Below are 23,070 nucleotides of genomic sequence, written 5' to 3'. Positions count from 1 at the left end.
CATTTTATAAAAACAAAAATAATTCTTGACTTACAGCAAAATATTAGAAAATAAGTGCCATTTTTGAAAATGATTGTATTATCATATTCTTTGATTTTCGGAAGTAATTTTTCCTTGACTGAAATGAACTTCATGTGTTAATACACAGTTACAATATTATTGGACAAGTGACATGAAAAGCATTGTAAATATTTCACCATTTCATTTTGTCCTATATTCCTCTTCTTGTATATTGATCAGATTTTCCAAAAAAGTATCGAGCTGCACGAAAAATACTCTGAGCGATTGAAAAATATGTGCAAAGAAAGAACGCTTCAGGATTCTTTTACGAATAGACGTTCTTCAGTGAAAGAACGGAAAGCTTCCGATAAAAGTAGAAAACTTTTTCCCAAATAGTTGATTTCATTGCACTTTATAGGTTATTTGTAAATTCGGAAAGCTACATTTACGAATCTGCGTATCCGGGGAAAAAAAACTAAACGGTTAATTTTTTGATGGACAGTGCAGATAATAATTGACATATTAGTTGAAGTTTAATGAAAAAACAAATCGCGTAAGGTAGGCAAAACTTTATTCTTAAGTATTTAAAGTCAATTTATCCGTAATAGATATTGTTGATTTTTGTAATCATTTGTTAAGCCCAATATTTGTAGTATGTATACCCCATAGATGTAGTACAACTAGATGCAAAATCCCGTAGCGAAAGCTCCGTAGCAAAAATATTAACCGTTCAGCCTTTTTGGAATATACAGCTTGGTAAATGCAGCGTTCCGAAGTTAGAAAGAACCTAGAAAGTGCAATGAAATTAACTTTTTGTGCAGAAGTTTCCATCGAACGCGCGAAACTCAAATAGACAGGTAAAGGCGTAGCTTGCACGGGTGTAATGGTGTTTTCCCATTTAACTGGCTTCCCGTTGTATATCTAGCTAATATTATATCTAACGTGTAAACATTTCCAGCAGTTCAGTTCATTCACTTACTGAAACATTTCAAATCAATAAAGATCAACTAGAGTAATAATTAAAAATCAAAAATATACAGTGTTTTCGGTTTTAACCTGCAAGGCCTCTATTTCATCAACGATTTGTCCTAGATGCATACTTCCAATTGCAAAAATATTCAAAATCAGATGCAGAGTTTAGGCATTGAAAGTTTAAAGCAAAAATAAAAATGAGTAAAAATACAAAATTTAACTTTTTATACGTGCTTTAGGTTCCCTTATTTATATTTAGGGGTAAATTTACATTGAAAAATATTACTAAGATTAAAAACTCGACCTTTGTGCGACCAAAACTCAAGGAGATATTCGAGTTCTAAGTTTTGAGGGACCATATACTGGAACTCATCGCACTTTTAGAAGAATGACATGTTGTAGAGTAAGAAAATAAGTATTCATATTTTTCATTGCTATTCAAAAATAAAATGCAAATGTTATGCCATGATACTAAATATACACTACAAAACCTCGAAGAATTTGAAAAACCGCACTCTCTGCTCACATATAATTTTATAAACCCTTGTTAACGGCTATATTTACCTCCAAAAAGTGTTAATGACGTGGAGTGTAAAATGGTGTAAGTCACCAAACGCTGTGTTTCAAATCTCAGTAAATATTGGTCGTACTAATGGCAAACTTTTTGTGTTGGAATTATTTTTCAAAGGAGATTATTTCCCTAAACATAGGTTAGAAGACCTATAGTCCGTATGATAAGCTAAATTTTTTGACACATTTTTTTTTTTTTTCACTTCAAACTTTCAGTAGCTTAACTCTGCATCTGATTTTTACTATAATTGCAACAGGAAGTATGCATCTACGACTAACAGTTGCGAAAATAGAGGTCTTGCTGGTTAAACCGGAACACCTGTATACTTAAAATTTACCGTCTTTTTGTTATGTACAGTTGGGCTTTTCGACTCATCTATTTTCTCAGATGGTGGAGATTCTTCAAAGCAAGGGACGATATAGTTAACTGGCTGCTCAGCGATCGGCATTTCGTGCTGCTTCAGCGGTTTCATATGCTCAGGGCAACTATTCGGACGCATAGTTGCTTCCGTGATGCTCTTTTTGTTAGGAGTTGGACTAGACTTTGGTTTATGCCAAGTGTGGGGGATAGCAAGACTTGGAGTACAGGGGGCTGAGCGACCTGAAAAGAGAAACAAGTTTTTATTTAAGTACTTTTACATAGTATAAACATATAGAGTTCATGCACTTTTGTATGTGTGCGAGAATTTATGCTTCAAACTTCTGCAAAAATGCTTGACTACAACTTTTTTTTATATTTACATAAAGTATGATCTATAGAGAGCACATCATAACTATTTTGGTCTAAAATGTAAAAACACTGTACATAATATCATATATTCCCAATTAGATAATAACAATTTTTCTACATCAGTTGTTGTTTATGCTTCCCAAAGTTCAATTATACCCCTTCGTTTACGTATAAACATATAAATAGTACATTTTGTTTTCTTCTAATTCAAGAACTAAGATCAGCTGATATCTTTTAACACTCTAATAATTTAAAGAAAAAATTATTATTTTTTTATTTTAAATAAGTATAACCAAAATTAGTTTACCAGAAAAAGTCCAAGAGTGCCCTCTACCATGTTTAGGAGACGACTTTGAAAATTCGTGTTTTGCCGATGATTGCTGGATTGCAAGAACTGCTTTGCGAGCCGCCCATAGCTCCACTATAGATTTCAGCTCTCGAATTATTTCCGCCCCTCTTTGTGTTCTAAATTGAAACACTCCTTCACCTGTTGCTGACCTCCTGGAAATAATGCAAAAAACAATATCTGAAGAAAGCAACGCGTTTGAAATTGCATTGAAGTTTTATTTTAATCGTCCGGTAAACATAAAAAAGATAATTTTTCGCACTTCTAAATTATTAAAACCTAAACTTTTGCCAAAAAAAAAAATAAGTACCTCAACTGATGCAGGGTTGCTATTTTGTCCACTTTTTGTAAAAAGTCCGAGACGCCTGAAGAAATTGGACAAAATGGACAAATTTGGACGAAATGGACAAAATGGACGAAATGAAAAATCAACTGATTATTCATACATAAATTTATTGTTATGATATAATAAAATATTATTTAATTAAAAAATAATGATTGCTAACTTTAGAATTTAATAAATTCCAAAAACAATTTTAATCACACATTAGTGAAACTACTTTTAGATCATAATTTACTGAAAAGTAATAAAATTCAACAATGTGAATAAGCTGTTGGGCGTGATTACACTAATATATATATAACAATAGCAGAAATTAAACTCAATTGAAAAGTCAAAAGAAATACTTGGAGACATACATACAAAACGAAAATTTATGGACTAAAAACATTTTACTGTTATGTTTTTCTAGTTTTTATTGATGTCACCCCATAGTAAAATATTTATGTACTCTGCATGTTTTTATGGATAAGTTAATGTCATACAAATTACTTCTTTAGTAGGGTTTTGGGTACTCAGAATAGTGTAAAGGAAGAGACTAATGAGCAAGAGGGTTTAAAATGGTCATCAATCTTCATTGGAGACTAATAAATTGACTTGGAACAGCCTAGCTGGGTTCAGAGCTTGTTGCTGATTATCACACTTGTATTTGTATTACAGGAACAGATTTCACTTCATGTCAACATTTCCTTTATTAATATCAAGTAATTTTTCCCTTTTTTTTTAATATGATTTTTAATGTTTGAGACTGCAACCTTGAAAAACTTTTTATTTATACTTTTGAATTTTATAAATGCATTTATTGCGGGCAATAAACCTCCACATCACAGATACATATTTTAAAATGTACAGCTGATGTGTTTGTTTTCATAAATGCTATACATGCATAATAACTTATTAACTCTTATATGATTCATATACACTTACATAAACTTCAACTGATCAAACTTTTTTTTAATTTTCACTTTAAAATATTTTTCAATCAATTGTTTATATACATATTTATATATGGCATTGTTATATTAAGAGTTTACTTCAATAGGAAGAATCTGTACAATTATTTAATATTTTCAAACTTAAAACTTTTAACTAAAAACTTTCAGTTTACCGAAAAAGAGAACAAAATGGACAAAATGACATTTTGTCCGGAACGGTTTTTCCGGCGATTTTTTCCGGGTTGGACAAAAGAGGACAACCCTGAATTTATACATAAAAAAAGAAATACTTTTGATAATAGTATTTGTAAAAATAATAATTTGCTCTTTTTTGTGGGCCCATTAAATACAGTTACATGTTCATGTATTACTGAAACTATGTGAAAAAGCAAATAAGAATATTAGTCTCTGTATAAAACTTAATAAATATTTTACAATGCTACACAAAGCTTCACATTGCCATCTTTGAAAAATCACTGATCATTCTTTTTAGGGTATGAAAAAATAAAAATAAATAAATTTAATTGAAAAAAAAAAAGGCGGATTGGCTTACCTGCCAACTTCTAATGATACGATAGTTGTTTTTGTTCTTCCAGTGCTACCCGTAGATTCATGTAGATACTGACGTATGTATGCCACAGGCCAAACTACAAAACAGGAGGCCATTCCTGGTTTCGCTAAACCAATGCCGTGGCTGAAAACCGCCAGCTGCAAATCACCGTTCATGCCCAGTCGCTGCGAATCTTCCGTCGGATTAACAGAAACTTGGAAGATATCACGTGCAAAAGACACTGCAATATTTACAACGAAATACTTAAGGTATCTTGCACTTACAAGCCACCATAAATATCTTAGGAACATAAAAATGTATCATAAGACAAATTTAAATATTTAAAAATAGTTTCATGTTAGAAGGAGATAAACATTAAAAGCTAACTTTATCGTTCGTAATTTTAGTTTAGACACAAAGTTAAGTTTTGAGTTGTAAAGCAGCGTTTCAAATAAATTACTGGTAGACATTTTTAATGTAAAGTAATAATTCCTATGCGATTATATAACACTATTTTTTTTAAAGTTACAGTTTATTAACTTATTCAATTATCGTAGCTGTTTTATTTCAAACTTGTTGGACTTCATTCAATTCATATTAAAAAATCGATTGTAACTGCTACCTAAAAACCACTTTTAAAGCATAAATGTGGAATAAGTGTTCTTTGATTTGTTTTAAGTACAAGCATAACAAATTTATATTAATTATATTTCCTTTTAAATTTAAGTACCGTTAGCTGCACAAAAGATGTTCAATAAAATAAACACAAAATAAACGAACAGTAGCCAATTAAATAATCAGTTAACTTGCGTAAGTTTGTAAGGTAAAAAATAAGTCGTACAGACTGAACTCTTAAAATACTTTTCGAAAAATACATCTTATTACTTGAATGATTAAAATTATCTCAACTTGATTAAATAACACCACTATTTATATTAATTCTGAACTCCACCAGAATATGCATACACTTGGGGGGGGGGACAGGACAACTCACAATATATAGTGCTTTCATTCAAGAATGATAGTTCGTGTAAATTGTTAGGATTCTTCTTTTTGTTATTAATAGTGTAATTAGTGACTCCACACTAAAAATTATTTATTTTTACATGAACTATTTTGTTCATATATCTTTGATTTTAACGTTCTATAAACAGTTTCAACTTCATTATAGCAAAGATTTTGAATTTCATTTTTATATGAATGAAGCAAACTTCAAATTTGTATGTCCTTTGTAAATTAGGAGACTACAAGACCAATTTTTTTGAAATATTCTCAATTTGTCTAGGTTAGTGGTGTGAAGGCTTATGACGAATAAACGATGAATAGTTTTTTTTTAATTTGAAATTTAATTTTAACCGATAAATGGATCTTTCAAATTAAAAATGATTATCGTATCGTTTCAATTTGAATTTTATTCGAAACATTGGAAAAGAAATACAGTTTAAAACATTTTCTACCTACAGTAAAAATAACGGCGGCGATTAAATAACCAGGAGAAATTGTTATAAGCACTTTAGGTGAGAAAAAAAATTTTTTTTCGACATTTGCATCGTTGCCATTTTGCCCAAATGTGGACAAAAAAAAATCTTTTACTTGTTATTTCTAAACTTCTATTTGCCACATCAATTATTTCTTAACCGAAAAGTTATTAATCATGGCATATGCACCTACACTTGCACTTAAGTTATATTACGTTTTTAACGATAACTTACAATCCATGTCGCTGTCATTATATTCCTCAGGTAAAAGCATTGCCGCCGTACTTTCTACAGATAATGAAGTTGAAGATTCCTGAGGCAAGGAACAGGTGTCCCGAAAGGCAGATTTGCTGCGATGGCCTCGCCGATTATTGTCGAACATCAGGGACGGTGGAGGGATAAAAGTGGTCCTCGGACAGTGAGCTGGAATGAAACTAAAATGTTACCTTTTCAAGTAAGTTTACTTTTCAGACAACATAAGTGTTCTAATATTTTTTCCTATGCAATATATTGACTTGCCTAGTATTATATTTCCATATGACACGTTCCGTATTCAGTTCATATTTCCATAATATCTGTGTCTCAGAGAAAGACTGGTTTAAGTTCAAAAATTGCGATTCTTCGTTTTTTAGTGCATTTTATATAGAGCAGAATCTTACGCCGCATCGAGAAATGTAAACGTAATGTATATATATATATATATATATATATATATATATATATATATATATATATATATATATATATATATATATATATATATATATATATATATATATATATATATATATATATATATATATATATATATATATATATATATATATATATATATATATATATATATATATATATATATTAGGGTGGTCCTTATTTATATGGGAAATTTTTTTTTTCGGAATTCAACAAGTGACGCCCCCTAGTTTTGTGACACTATAATAAAAAGTAATCGGTGCAAAATTTGAACTTGATCGGTCAATAATAACACGTGCCCCTAGGACGTTGAACTTTAACACTTTTGATAATTTCCCCACAAATCTTCGAGTTTTTACTTCAGATCCCGTACATCGTGTCTCCTAGGTTTGCAAAATATTTTTTACAGCGAGGTAGCACTAAAATTAATGTTTTTAATTACTTTATATCATCTAAAGATTTTACATTGAATACGAATGATATAGTGCTTTAGAAACTTTACCTTAATCGTACGCTTTTCTCAATGTATCTAAATCGTGTGCATATTTTTCCTGATAGTCTTCGATTGTCTGTAAAGTACTAAATTGCTTTTGTGACTCATATTTGGTAAATTGATTGGGAAATTCTTCGGTTAATTGTGCTCCTCTTTCAGCTGTATCATTCACAACTTTCAGCATTTTAACGATATCTCTTCCCTTTGAATAACTTCCTTCATTTTGCCATGAATCAGGATCAGATAGGAAAACATCTTTTGGTGTTTGTAATTTATCAAACAGTTTTATTGACTTGTAATTAATTCTATAAAGAGGAAGATCTTTACTAAGAAAGTATTCCAAATTATCGACTGTTTTTTATTCAGTCATCAGTCACGTCTTCCTTTTCAGCAAGCATTTTTTTGGAGTAGTCTTTTCCTATCTTCAAAGTTAATTTCTTCATCCAATACGGACAAAGCTACTAGTTCATCCCCTAAGTACTATAAGTGTGATTTATGAATTTTCCAATCACTGTTTCTGCTGCATGTTTGTCATCATTTTGTACACTGCTAGTATTTTAGACACATTATTTTAAAAGGCCTAGATTGGGTTGTTGCGGAAAACCATATTTTCATACAACATTATATGTAAAACAGCATTTACGGGCATTCTCTTCATGTAAGGTCAATTGAAATTGTGTCCTAAATATATAAATATTCAAACAATAAATTCCTTTTGCCACCCATCTGGCTGAGGGATAAGCTTCAGGTTGCCGAAAACATAACCCTGTAGGAGGGACGACTTCACCAACAAATATTATTACAAGTTATGAGAATTCTCTGCAATATTTCTCAATTCCGCTTTCTACGACCAATAATATGTCATCAACTTCGTCTTTTAGAATTTAAGTGGTATGTGTACTTGATTGCAATGTTATAAGTTCTGAATGATGGAGATCTTTCCACAATATTTTAAAGCGCTGCGCTTTAATAGTGGAATATTTAGTCTAGAGAACTAAGAAAGGCAAGAAATTCTTTAAAGACACTCTGCAGAACGATTTCAAGTGCATGATGATGGCAATCCAACTATAATATATCACCGTTCAGTTTTTGCTCTAAAAAATTGTATGCACAATTCATTGGTATTGCAAGTCGTTGTATCAAACACTACAGCTAGAATAGTTAGTAATAAAGTGCTGTAAGATATCATAAGCAACTGAAGAAATATCTAAGGAATTCGGTGTAGCTGTTCAATATTCGGACCTGAAGTTATCACGGTAATCCTGTAGGCGTTCTTTTTTCATTTGCATCTGGATGTAACTTTGTATCCCAGTGAATAACTACAAAATCTAAATTTAAATTCATGAAATTTAATTTTGCCTCTCGAAGATTTTCTCTTGCTCTCTTAAGGAATGTACCATTGATCACTAGGTGATTTAGATTCAAATTTCTTGCATCTATACAGGCTGTAAATAAATGAACAACATCTTTATCCCTAATATGGCTTTTGTCTAACTGTGATGAAAGGTGAGCAGATATCAATAGTTGTCAAGCTTTTTTGCATTGAGGTAATCCAGCTGTAGAAAACAAAAGTTCAACAGTTTAGGATAGATATCCGTTCCGGTTTCTAAATCTTGTGAATCTCAAGAATTTGATAATAATAAAGGACTATGTACTGAAATAGAAGAAAAATAATTTAAAGTATGTATTTCTACATTGTTCTGATCTGGATATTTTTTTTTTTAATTTATATTTTAGCTATGGAAAATACTTTGTATTTTTTTGTTAGATGTAATCGAGGATTTTTCGAAATTTATATTTTAAAAATTAAAAATTGTATAAGCATTTAGGTATGTTTATAACTAAAGTACAGCAAATTAAAATATAATTGCAATTACTTGTATTTATAGCATTGAAACTTTGCGACTCTATTTGCCACACACCTATTACATACACAGGGAATTTTGTAAATCAACACCCCCAAAGCCTGGAGGAGGCAATTTGTTGCTGTCAAAGATCATTCATAGAACCCTTGTGTCCATCTTGGTGAGAAGAAACGTTCCCCTGCTGCTTGGTTCGAACAAGCGCAGAAGATCCGTACGCTTGACCCAATGCCATTGGTGTACATGTACCCGCTGTAACATGTTAAATTTTACAGAATTAAGGTGAGAAAATGGTCGGTCTGGAAGTAGCAGCACCTATTGAGGTTCAAAATTACATTAAATATAAAACGTTAGAATTATTTTTACATAAAAATGAGAAAATCCACAATTTTTTCTTCGAAACTCAAAAAAGGGGGCCCTAGGGGCACGTGTTAATATTCATGGATTGACTTAAAATTTTGCAGGGATCATTTATTTGTATAATGGAACAAATTGAGGGGGCGTCGCGTAAAATATCTGCAACTTCAAAAATAAGGACCACCCTAATATATATATATATATATATATATACAGTCCAGTCACATTAATGTGACCACCACGTACTTTCCACGTCAGAGTTAAATAACTAATCACAAAAGGCAGGTGACAGCACAGTGCACAGTGCAGTTGAGCGAATATAAAGGGTGTGTGAGGGCTTCGGAAAAAATTTCAATCGTTGGCATAATGCAGAAACGAAGCGATTTATCCGACGTCCAAAATGGCATGATCATTGGCTTTCGGGCAAAGGTGGAAGCATTTCCGACACGGCTGAGTTTTTGAACTGTTCGCGTGTCGCCGTGGTAAAAGTGTACCGTGCATGGCAAAATGGGAGTGTCCAAAATCAGCGACGTGGCAAATGTGGTGCACCACGGGCCATAGATGACAGAGGCGAACGACGGTTACGGAGATGCGTTCGGCCAGATAGACGGGCTACCGTTGAGCAACTGACCACCAAAATGAACCAAAAGGCTACCAAAAGTGTCTCCCAAACCTATTCAGCGAACATTGCTGCGTCTGGGCCTCCGAAGCGGACGCCTGGTTCGTGCACCTATGCCGACTGCTGTTCATCGACGACGAAGGCTAGAATTTGCACTCCAGTACAGCAGCTGGACGTCCACTGAGTGGCGACAGGTAGCGTTTTCAGATGAATCGCGTTTTATGTTCCATCGGACAGATGTACGTTGGCGTATCAGGCGTGAAACCTCTGAAAGGAACCACCCAGCAACCATTGCCGGAAAGGTCCAAGCTGGAGGCGGGAGCATTATGGTCTAGGGAATGTTTTCCTGGCATTATCTGGGTTCACTGATCATTGTGGAAGGCACGATGGATCAATACAAGTACGCATCTGTCCTTGCGGACCATGTCCACCCCTACATGCGCATTGTTTTTTCTCAGGATGATGGCATCTTCCAGCAGGACAATGCGAGGTGCCATACAGCTGCCAGTGTACGTGCGTGGTTCAAAGAGCACCAGGATGAGTTTACCGTCCTCCCCTGGCCAGCAAACTCACCTGACTTAAACCCAATCGAGCATCTGTGGGACCATCTCGATCGAATTGTTGGCGCCATGGATCATCAACCGCGTAATCTAGAGCAGCTGGATACGGCATTAGAGTCGTCATGGCTCAACATCCCAGAGAACACCTTCAGGAACCTAAGTGACTCTCTTTCTGCACGTCTCGCAACAGTCTGCTCTGCGAAAGGTGGTTATTCTTGCTTTTGACAGATGGTCACATTAATGTGACTGGACTGTATATATATATATATATATATATATATATATATATATATATATATATATATATATATATATATATATATATATATAACCTTTGTTATTTTTACCAGTGTTAAAAGAGCGCGCATCCCAACTTCTGCATGCGTCAGACAAACGTTTTCCCGCTTTTCTTTAAAGTGGCGACTATGTGACTCACTTGGTCGTAGATCTGAGGTACATGTATGAGAAATACGATAAAAGGTGTTTTATTATTGCTTTACAGCAAAAAAAAAAAGAAAAGAAAAAAAAAATAATTGAAATATTACGCAGATAACACAAAGTTAATAAATTAAATTAAAAACGGAAATCCTGCCTTGCGAATTCTGTACCTCAAAGAAAGAGAGATGTAAATGACATTATGATAATTTTACAGATAAAACGAAAAACAAAATTTTCTAGTGAATATATATTTTGAGACGCACACTTTTTAAACCCTGGTAAAATATCTTAAAAAGCACTAAAAAAAAAAAAAACATTCACATGGCTCGATGTGGAATAGGTTTCTACATAAAATGTACTAATAAACGGAAAATCGCAGTTTTTGGGCTTACGTCAGTCTGGAACTAAGGTAGAGCATTAAGTTAAAAGTTAGCTAATTTAACACACTAAGTTTTTAGTGGCTTTTACTCCGTTATACCATCACTTGAATTCGTGCCGAGACTTTATTGCTTTAACGTTAGGAAGTATAGCAATAACTTATATAAACGTTTTTTTTTAGAATTCCGCTGCGAAGTAAAGGATAGATCCAATAATAAAGAAAATTGCTGTTACAATTTTGAGATAAATCTTTAGCTTATTGTCAGTATGCACAAGAAATGTTGCAAATTACGTAATGATAGATTAGTTTGTGGAAGTAAATTAGATCTTCGTGATGACAAATATATAGAGGCAAACTGTTGAAATATAAATATAAACAAATTATATCTGAGTTTTTACATTCATCGAAATCAAATATTTGCCTGAAATGCCATGAAGTATATCTGATTATGTATGCATGATTCTGAAGCCAGGTAATATCATTGAGAAGAGATAAAATGAAAGGAATGACGACTTTCATTCGTAAAGGAAGATCCCCAAGTCACGCGGTAAATTTTAAGAAAAGCATTGGAAGAAATCAAGTTCCCTTCGTTAGTTTCACGCAAAACGTTTCAACCATTCGTCGTTGTTCAGTCACATGACTTGAGGTCTTTGCCCCAGCTTTTGCTAAGCCAATTGATAGGACTTGTTCCCATCATTTACTAATTCCTGTCCTAAAGGTAATATACAAAATAACGTGGTGTAAGGTTAAATATGTCCAAAAGAGATATAATATACAAGGTTCGAATAAAAGATATCTTCGTAAAAACCCAGTATCACAAGATTGTAAGATAAAAATAAGCCCTTTTTTTCGATGATCGCATGATTTAGCATTAATTCTATAATGAACAAATGGGATTATTGCAAGCGAAGCATAAAATAGGGATTAAAATGCTAGTGGTAACCATAGAAACAAGTGACCTTGAAAAGACACTACTATAATTAAACTATTTGAAGTTCTGGATTAAGTGAATGATATTTACGCAACTGAAATTTATGGCACGTGTCCCTTCATTCTGGAAGTGCTTAAAAATATGTTTGAATTTAAGAGTAAGTGGTTGAAAAAAGTTTTCTGGTTCAAAAATACGTTTTAAATATTTAAACGAGTCATAAAAGAGCTGAAAGTGTTTTCGTAAACATAATTCAACTGTTTAGAAATAGGGCTGACATATTTCTGAAATATATGATTTTTTTCTGAATTCCACGTAGATGTTAAGCTCTAATTTTGTACAATGTGTGAAAGGGAAAAAAGAAGAAAAGAAAAATTGCATACATATTAAAGAAATTAAAAAGTTATTGGAAAAGTTATAAAATAGAATAAATAGAGATTGTACATTACTATAGGTTAGTATAATCTCCATCACATATACTTATAATACACTGCACTTACACACACACACGTACGTGTGTGTTTGTGTGTTTAATAAGCAATACACAGCTTCAATTTTAAAGCACTATGCTTAGAAAAATAAACACACTTCGAATATTTTTAGAAGTTTAATAAATCTCATTTACGATACCTTAATCTTTCTTTCGTCAATTCTTATTTTAGGTAAATCACTCTATGTTGACGCTTCACTCGTATAAAATTTTAAACGTGAATCCTTAGTGCTCTGAGGGTATATTTTTATCAAATTAGCTGCAGAAAATTTGTCGTCGAAAAAGGATTGCAACTTATCTTCATAAATATTTATTTAAACAAATTACTTCAGTAAACTTTTATTAAAGCCTTATTTTCATTTAAATGAATGAAAAAGTTATTATTATTTTTTTAATATGCTCTCAGTTTCTTCGGGTTTTTTAGATAAAAACTTGCGAGTAACACGTACGATGAAAATACTATTTCGTTTAACTACGAATTAGAAATATATACTTTGAAAGTGTTATTGAAGTTCCTATTAAAATCTACCCCTAATTAAAAATTTCCCGCTAATCATTTAACTGTACTGGATGTTGTTATTAAAAAGATTAATCTACTCTTAATTTCATTATTATGGCTTTAAATAAAAAGTGGTTATTTGAGTCAATTTCCAAATTTATATAATCCTACTAAGTAATTTTTTCTAGTAACGTATATGCTAGAACAAATTAATTAGAAATATTTACCGGCAAACTGTTTTAACAGATTAAAAAACAGATAACTTTTGCTCTATTTACGACAAAAAAAAATGTTTGATTTACAGATAATGAAAATCACAAAACAGATCTTAAATATAAAATTAAGCATTTCATGTTTTATTAAGCGAAGACAGAAATTCCCTTATACAGCATTTAATTCATTAGACTTTTTTTTTTCAAAATGTATTTTGAATTAACAAAAACACTTATATTGAACTTAGGATTGAGTTGGGTTTAATTTAAAATGTACAGGGTGCATTTAAGTTTCGAACTAATAAGAAAAATTCATTTAAAAAAAATCTATTTAAGATGAAAACAATTTTTTTTAAAGAAATTGTATCGAATTTAGTTATTTTTTTAACTTTTAACGACGTTAATACCATTCCGCATCTTCGTACCTCTGTGAAGAGACGATTTTCAACTTCGCGGCACACACTGCTGCAGGCAGAATTCTAATGAGGGGAGATGGTTAGGTCATAAAAACCCCGAAATAGAAGTAAATTGTCATATTGGAATTGATAATGAGTTAAAGCTAATGGCTCTGGGGCGTTGAGCCTCAAAATCTCCTTCATTTATTATCAAACTTTACAAACATTTGAAAAACAGGCTTTGCCCTACCAGGGAGCCTAAAGCGGGTAAGCTTAACTAATTGTGATGTGGTACAGTTACCAATCAAATATGAAGTTGTAAATGATTAAAATAGTTGACTAGCTATCTGCCATTATGCAAACATATATATATATATATATATATATATATATATATATATATATATATATATGTATATATATATATATATATATTAATCAGTTGTACTTATCCAAGTTAAAGGCAGCACGTTTGTTTATAAAACATAAAGAAATAACTGATTAAATTAATAGACTAATTAATTGCCATCCTAAAAAAAGTTATACTTATCCCATTGAAACAGAAAATCTAATTCAGCTGTCGAATCAAGAAATTATAAATAAATATATGATTAAATCCTATACCCGCTTTGCCCAACCTGCTTTGCCCGAAGGCACGTTTTATATTTCAATAATTATAACCTTGAACAAACGAAATGACTATGGTAGTTTGTAGATGGATGGTGTCAGAATAATGTAATATTAATGGCAATTAAAAAAATAAGCTGGTCTAATCACAAGTTACAAAACTTCATTTTTTGCCGTGCCGCTTGTCTGCTGCTTCGTTGGGACTGATTAAAATTTTAAAACTCGGAGCTGTTCATGTACACAAGACATACGTATGCATTGCCACTTACATACCATGGCGGAGGGGAGGATACGGAGACCTAACCACTTTGGGCGACCCACCCGCTTTCGACCGTTATCCCCTATATATGGGAGGATAGTTTTTTGGTTTAAAAAAAAAAAAAATATTTTTTATTTTTGCTGCAAAGACTTTTTAAAAACTCAGTATTTTACACCTGGTTATGTTAATTCAGATAAAAAATGTCAATGAAATAAAAATATAAATTCATTAAACGCCTTCTAAATGGTCAATGGTGAACATTGTATTTACAATTTATTTTCATGAGTAATATCAAAAAAGTAAAAAGTATTTTAGAAGTATTTCATTGGGAAAAAAAAAACAGAATTCTGTTAAAATGTGTGGAAAACAATGTTTGCTGTTTCAATAAACAGTAAAATATAACGTACCAGATTTTGCCGTTAGTAGTTCTGAGGGAAGAAAATTATGGAAAAGGTGGAGGAATATTTTTTCAGAAACGGCAGAACTTTTGAAAAAAAAAAATGTTGAAAAAATAGCTTATTGTTCAATGTTATTCCATTTTAATATCGCTTAAAATAAATAATTTTTTTTTGAGGGTATTATTACCGGAAATCAAAAGTTAGATGTATTGAAACACAAAATAGGATAAGCTAGAACAGATAAAAATAAGAAAAAAAAAAACACTTGGACGGAAAAAAAATCAAAGTGCACCTGTTTTGGTGTTATAATGACCTCTTAGTCAGAGTAAACAAATGGGAGTTTTAGTTGGGGAATGCGGAGCAAAGATAGTTAAAATAATTTACCTTTTTCAAAATGAACAAATTGTAAATTTGTTTTGAAAATTGCAGTTCATAAAGAAATACAAACACATTAAATAAAAAAAAACTTTCATTGAAGCATTAATTATTTTTTGCAGAAAATTTATACTTTTCAAAAAAGTGGAAAATTTACACTTTTATTTTGCATTATTCAAAATAAAAAGAGTTCTTTTTTAAATACTTTTAAATGACTTTTATTAACTTAATAATTTTTTATTAAATGAATATAGAAATAAAGAAATAAATAATGAAATAGTAACCATAAATAAACTAATTAGTTAATATATGAGACAAAATAAATGAGTGAATGAACGCGAAAATAAAGGAATGAATGAATAAATAACGCGCACCTATTAAACACTGCCACATCTGCAAAAACAAGAAAAATAAATTAAAATGTAATGCGACTTAGCTTAAATTCTTATACTAGCACACTGACACATCTCAAAAATGAGGGGGTTTTTTTGTTTGTGGCTGTCTTGCATTTTAATAGGCCTAATAAAATGCACTGGGACATGTATGTAACGCAAAATCGACAATTTTTGACTTGTGGAGGTGTGTTAGTTGTGTGATAAGTAAATTAATGAATTAAGGAATGTAAATGAAATACTTAATGATAAGATAAATAAGTAAACGATATTGAACTATTTCACTCTACCCCATTCACTTTGCAAAGCGTGCACTTGTAAAATTTTACAGGACATTTAAAACCAAAACATGCTTATTTTAACTAAATAAGTAATGCATGGATTGGAAAATCCCAAATCCTCTGCGTCTACGGTTTGCGCGGTTTTATCAGTTTTAGATGACTGGCTAAAGCCTAGACAGATGGACTTTAGGAGAGCAGTATGGCACCGACTTCAGGAGGATAATCACTCGCTCCTACTAAACCAGAGGGACTGCTACAATCGATATGAAAAATCTTGCCCACTTTACTAAATTTGTAAAAAAAAGCCGTGTAATAGTTATTTTGAGAAACAATTGATTTTTTATGCATCACGCAGGATGATTACGGCTTGAAAAACATAACAATGACGTAATCTAGCACATACAAACAGCAGATAAATAAAATGTTAATAACAATATTAAAAAGTAGCATAAATAAACTAATTTAACATATGAAAAAGTACTAAGCTGGAGATCAATTAATACTTAAATTTTTTAAACAAAAATTGTAATTTTAGTTAACAAAAAAGTATTTTTGGGAAATAGACTACAATATGGATGACGAATTTTGATAAATACTTGTATAATTACATGCATTGATCTTTATAGCAATTTGTTTTTGACTGGAATTATTTACGTTTAAGTATTTTGTATATATATGGTTAGGTAGGTGGCGCTGTAAACAATTAAAATATTTTACCATTTCTCATTGTCTCGCTATTTCATTTTCCTTTACCTTTCCCTGTAACTAAACCCCAATCACAAGAAGCTTGGGGTTTTCGTTTTTCATCATGAAATACATATTATTTTACAGTTATAAACTGATTCATTGTACCCAAAAGCGATTGACAGAAATAAAGGTGAGGAAGAGATGCTTGCTGATGTTTGGAATCTTTACTTTTAGAAGCACTTACGAGTAATGGATTTTCATTGCGAAGGGAACCATCTGCTTTAGACAATTGCATTTCCTGCTGTTTAGTAAAAAGTAGTTGAATGAGTGGATGTATAAAGTACACCACAATTATGAAATTCAAGGCTATGATGGCAGACACACGCAATTAAAACTCTTGTCCTCTATGCCCCAGGCGACATTTTTCACCCCTGAATTAATTGTAAAACGAAAAAAACTGACAAAATAAGTGTAAAATAATAAGTGTAAGATTTTTTTCTCTCTTATGCACTCGTCTCCCCCCCCCCCATAAAACAGTCATAAACGTCGAGACGGTAAAACCACTGTGTGTGTATATGTGTGTTAATGATATTTCCAAACACACTTAAACGAGCAAATACTCCTTGATTAATTCAAAAAAAAAAAGGTAGCAGCATGTTAAAGGTTCACGAAAAAAATTATCACCAGAATTTCCTTTGTGCGTGATAAGTCCGAGTGCCAAAAGCCAAGACCTGGCACTAAGTTCATCTTCAGCAGCAAGTAGGAGAGGTGATCTCCCTTGGCAAACGATCACCAAGGCGTACGGAAATCTTGTAGAATCCGATGTGAAACCGATGTGGACGCATTGACCGAGGTCCAGAATAAGTTTTGGACCAGTTAAACCAAGAGGGGCAGTCAGAAGCTCGTCTTTTTCATACATCTCTAAACAAGGACTCCGGTCCTGGGTTTCATCCCGAAGCACCAGATATCGCTTGTGCCAAGCCTGAAAGAGAGGAAATATGCTCATTTTGTATATTAAAAGTAATTTAATTAGTAATTGGCGCTATACATTTTGGCGCTAATATTTTTGATTTTAAAATATTAAAAAATTCTTTTTGCATATATTTTTTTTTTCATTTTTACTTGTTTTCTACGTGTAGAAAGAATCGATAAAGTCCACTGCCGCCCCAATAATCTATGAACTGCAAGAATCGGTTTTAGGTATAGTAAAGTTGCCATGCGTTGTACAATGAAGCCGGTAATAGCGCCAAAAGGTGACAAAACTCAGAGTTGTTATCTCAGAAACAGTACGAGATGCGGGAAAAAATTCAAGTACTACGGTGTTTTGCATCAACAAATTACGAAAGAAAAGACATTTTCCGCCCAGAAATGTTACAAATAGTAAGTGTAAATGCATTCCAGCTACCAGTCGTTGGTCATGGTGGTTGCGTAGAATGTCCTCCACGTTTATCAGCTGACTTGAATCTACATCGTAGATTTATACATACCGTATACAGAGTCCAACAACACAATTTTATCTTTTGAAAACGACACCAAAATCACACTTTTTGAATCGTAATGTGCTTCTATTTTTATTTTTTCAATATGTTGCATGTACGCATAGCTAAAGTGTTTTTTCGTAGTAGTTAAAACGCCATGTTATGATGAATCGAGTTTGGGCATTTCTTATGACCTCTATCAAGTCATGTAGGGTCCATGGACGATTTTTATAAACGCAGGATTATGAAGGACACCCCACAAAAGTATCTAAAGCAGTTATAGAAGAAAGCAGGCTAGCGACTCCAAAATTTATCATGCTGAGATAAATGCTCTCTCAAAAAAGTCATAGGAGAACGCGAAGTGTATCCATGTTCCCATGTCCAAAAATATAAATTTGTGGACTAAACTGAAGATTTTTAGTGTATGAATGATGGAAGGGGAAAGGGGTGCATCACGTATTTAATCTCATTTTTAAACTGTGTAAACTTCAAATACGTGTATCTACTTTATCAAAGATTTAAAACCATTCTGATTCATAAATAGGTTTGATCCCTTGTCGTAAAAGTAAATTATTTTTTGCCAAGCCCTTAATCACTTGTGTATACTGCTACAATGTTGAAAACAAATGATAGTAACCTATTTGGAAGCCAGGCTTATAGTGCAGTAAACCTTCCTGATGCTTTCTTCACTCATTGTAGTGATATTCTTGTGTTTGAGATTGTGATTCCATGTGATATAGAACGGGGAGTATTTAAAATAAATGGGAAAATACTCCTTAATAACTTAATTGGTAACATTTAAACAAACATTTATAGTATTTTTGGAGGGGGGATTTTTTCTTTGCTGTTTGAATGTTTTTTTTTTATTTTTAACATATTTAAAATTTACGATATGTTACAATTGGTTTATTAGAATATCAATACTCCAAGTTGCTTTTGTTTTCACATGAAACTTACTCCGATGGTTTTATTTTACACGATCCTTATCTAATACATTACATTACTTTTTGATCAAATAAAAGTAACGTTTAAAGGACCACTGTATTCTGATTTAAATTTCAAAATCAATTTATAAGTCACAGAAAATGACAGTAACTCGTGTTTGTTTCTAGTAAGCAAATACTGTTGGAAAAACAAATTTCGCTGAACGCATTTAAACAGTAATTTGTAAAATGCTTTTATAAACCCAATGTATACAGAGTATTTCTTTTCAAGCAATTCGGATACTTTAAGTTATTGTTTCACCAAGACGATAGTTTAGAAACTCTCACGTTACTTATTTCTTGGACTGTTTCCAAGAGCTTGAGAATTCTTTTGTTCCTACTTTAGAGGAAAGGTTTTGCGCCATGCAGAAAGTTTATTGTAATTAATTACAAAATGACAGTAAAAATTCAGAAAATTAATGAGTTAGGGAATGTTTCAAATATATTGTGTTTTATGATAATAATCAGAATATGCATGCTTAACCGAACGCTGTTTATATACAGGCGAGCCCGCTTTTTATAATATCGGTTATAAAAACATCCCGCTTAATATGATACATTTTAAATGTACCAAACCAATGTAATGTGCTATTTTGATTCCGGTTTATGGAATATCCTGAGTATTAGAGTATTTTTTTATGGTAAAATGGCTATTCCATTAAGCAGGTTCGACTGAATTACCACATTAAGAAAAGGAAAACATGCAAATGTTGTAAAATTTGTAGCTTGAAAAGTTTGAGCTTTATGAAGATGAAAATAAAAATCGAAACGTTTGAGCACCCTGTATTTTATAAGTTGCAATTTTATGTAATAGAACCATTGAACGGGGCACAATATTTTGATCCGCGTGTGACATCTCATATATTTAATTGAAAAGTTAATATTAAAATGGTAATGAACATTTTTTTTTTTTTTTTTGCTTTAAAAATAGGAGAGTGTAGAGAAAAGGGGCGTATGTGACCATTGCATGTTTTCTCACGATAACTTGAAGCAAAAAATCTTGTAAACTTTGTTCAGGGTTTAAAATCTTGTTCTGGGTCATTTCACGTCAAATCGCGTAATGTCAAGTGACGTCATGTCTCAAATTTTGTCATTATTTTTTTACAAATAGATATCTAAGAGAAAAGCTCGAATTTTTTTTGTAAATTTTTTAAATGAAAATTACGTCTTGGAGATTATTTTAAAAATTTCAATAATTAATCACTTTTTGGAGTCAATTTTTGGTACGAATTTAGAAATCTCTCCACCTTCTTTATTTTTCAACCAGTTAAACTGAACTTGATATCAATTCCAGGCTAATACTTTTCTTTTTCAAAAAAAAAAAAAGAAATCTGTAAATAGCGGGGTGTTGCCACTCGTTATCTAAAGTCAGTTTTTACGCTTTTTCAATTCAGATATTAATTTAGTCATCTTTCCGGAGTTCCAACTACTGTATGCTTCAAGTTTTTTTTTTTTTTTTGTAGTATATTTAAACATTATTCCGTGATATAGAAAAAAATGCGAGGGTGTTTTTTTTTATTTTAAAATAAAAATAATAAGTTTTTATTTTAAGAATTGAGTGTTGCCCCTCCTTATCTTAAGTCAGTTTTAATGCTTTGTAAATTGGGAGGTTTAAGAAGTCTCCGTCGCTCCCCAACCAATGTCTGCTACTTTTTTTCGTAGTATATTTAAATCAGTCTCCTGCTATGTAAAAAAAAATTACCAGGGTATTTTTTGTTTTTTTGAAATTTAAAAAATAAAGTATTCTTTGAAGAGAATTTACATCAAATACAAGTTTTCCACAACTTTCAAGTCTATATTTAAAAAAGCCCAAACCCTTTTCAGAACAATTAATACGGAAACATTAAAGAATAAAAATTTAGTTGCATAAATCTTTCTGGAGAAAAAAATGTGTAAAATATCCGTTTCAGAATTCACAAAAAAAAAAAAAAAAAATTACTGAAAATATATTATATATTAAGAATAACAATAAAAAGAATTTAAAAAATCCAATGGCCTTATTATGTTTTTTTTTTTTTTTTCTGTCATCAAAAGCCAAAACAATGCATACATTGAATTGCTATTGAAAAGTTTTCATAATTTGAACATGTGTTTTTACTACAGACCCAGTACATCGTTTCTCCTAGGTTTGCAAAATATTTTTACAGTGAGGTAGCACTAAAATTAATCTTTTTAATTACTTTATATCATCTAAAGATTTTACGTTGAAAAAGAATGAAATAATGCTTTAGAAACGTTCCTTAATCGCACGCTTTTCTCAATGTATCTCGATAGTGTGTATTAATTTCCGAAAGTTTTGGACGGTCTGTAAAATCAATTGTTTTTGTGACTCATATTTGGTAAATTAGTTGTGAAACTCTTCGATTAATTGTGCATCTCTTTCAATTGTATCATTCACAATTATCAGTATTTTAACAATCTCTCTTCCCTTTAAACAGCTTCCTTCATTTTGCCGTGAATCAGGATCGAATAGGAAAAAATCTTCTAGTATTTGTAACTTATCAAACAGTTTTATTGACTCGTAATTGATTCTATAAAGAGGAAGATCTTTGCTAAAAAAGTATTCCAAATCATCTACTGTTATCTGAAATTTGTTAAACAGTCATCAGACACGTCTTCCTCATCACAAGCATTCTTTGAACTAGTCATTTCCTATCTTCAAAGTTGGTTCCTTCATCTATTACCGAAAAAGCTACTAGTTTATCCCCTAAATACCATAAGTAATTTATGAATTTTCCGATCACTGCTTCTGCTGCATGCTGTCATCATTTTGTACGCTGCTAGTTTTTCAGACATATTATATTGTTCAAAGGAGCCTCGATTGGGTTGCTGCGAAAAACCATATCTTCATACAGCATTTAATTTAAAAAACAGCTTTGAAGGGCTTTCTTTTCATATAAGGTCAATTTCAATTGTTTCCTAAATATAAAAATTTTCAAACAAAAATTCCTTTTGCCACCCATTTGGCTCAGGGATAAGCTCCAGGTTGCCGAAAACATATGCCTGTAGGAGGAAATTCACCGGGAAATATTATTACGAGTTACGAGAATTCTCTGTAATCTTTCTTAGTTCCGCTTTTTACGAACTATAATATGTCATCAACTTCGTCTTTTAGAATTGAAGTGGTATATGTACTTCATTGAAATAGTATAAGTTCTGAATGTTGGAGATCTTTCCACAAAGTTTTGAAGCGCTTAAATAATTGAATATCTGATCTAGAACTAAGAAAGGCAAGAACTTCTTTAAGGACACACTCTGCAGTACGATTTCAAGTGCATGATGATGACAATCCAAATGTAATGTATCATCCATCAGTTTTTGCTCTAAAAAATTGCATGCACAATTTATACGGTTGGTATTGCAAGTCGTTGTATCAAACACTACAGCTAGAGCAGTTAGCCATAAAGAGCTATAATCAAAGATATCATATAAAACTGAAGAAATATCTAAGGAATTCCGAGTAGCTATTCAATATTAGGACCTGAAGCTATCACAGTAATCCTGTTGGCGTTCTTTTTCCAGTTACATCTGAATGTAACTTTGTATCCCAGTAAATAACTACAAAATCTAAATTTAAATTCATGAAATTTAATTTTATCTCTCAAAGATTTTCTCTTGCTCTCTTAAGGAATGTACGATTGATTACTAGGTCATTTGGATTTAAATTTACTGCATCTACTTAGGCTGTAAATAAATGAACAATATCTTTATCCCTAATATGGCATTTGTCTAACCGTGATGAAA

At 31.8% G+C, this 23,070-nt stretch overlaps 1 protein-coding gene across 1 annotated transcript in view; it reads right to left on the bottom strand.

Annotated features, from left to right (window-relative positions):
* LOC129223051 (uncharacterized) overlaps window positions 1-23,070 on the bottom strand; it is a 114,605-nt gene that overhangs the window by 11,452 nt on the left and 80,083 nt on the right. Inside the window, exons 2-6 of the mRNA XM_054857615.1 lie at window positions 17,550-17,847; window positions 6,156-6,344; window positions 4,447-4,684; window positions 2,580-2,773; window positions 1,881-2,143 (exon numbers count right to left, since the gene is read on the bottom strand). Of these exons, the coding sequence (XP_054713590.1) occupies window positions 1,881-2,143; window positions 2,580-2,773; window positions 4,447-4,684; window positions 6,156-6,344; window positions 17,550-17,847 (1,182 nt within the window). The remainder of the gene's footprint in view (window positions 1-1,880; window positions 2,144-2,579; window positions 2,774-4,446; window positions 4,685-6,155; window positions 6,345-17,549; window positions 17,848-23,070) is intronic.

The sequence above is a fragment of the Uloborus diversus genome, chromosome 5 (assembly GCF_026930045.1).
Source record: "Uloborus diversus isolate 005 chromosome 5, Udiv.v.3.1, whole genome shotgun sequence".
Classification (NCBI taxonomy): domain Eukaryota; kingdom Metazoa; phylum Arthropoda; class Arachnida; order Araneae; family Uloboridae; genus Uloborus; species Uloborus diversus.
The sequence above is the reverse complement of the archived record's forward strand: the minus strand, read 5'-3'. Positions and strand labels throughout refer to the sequence as shown.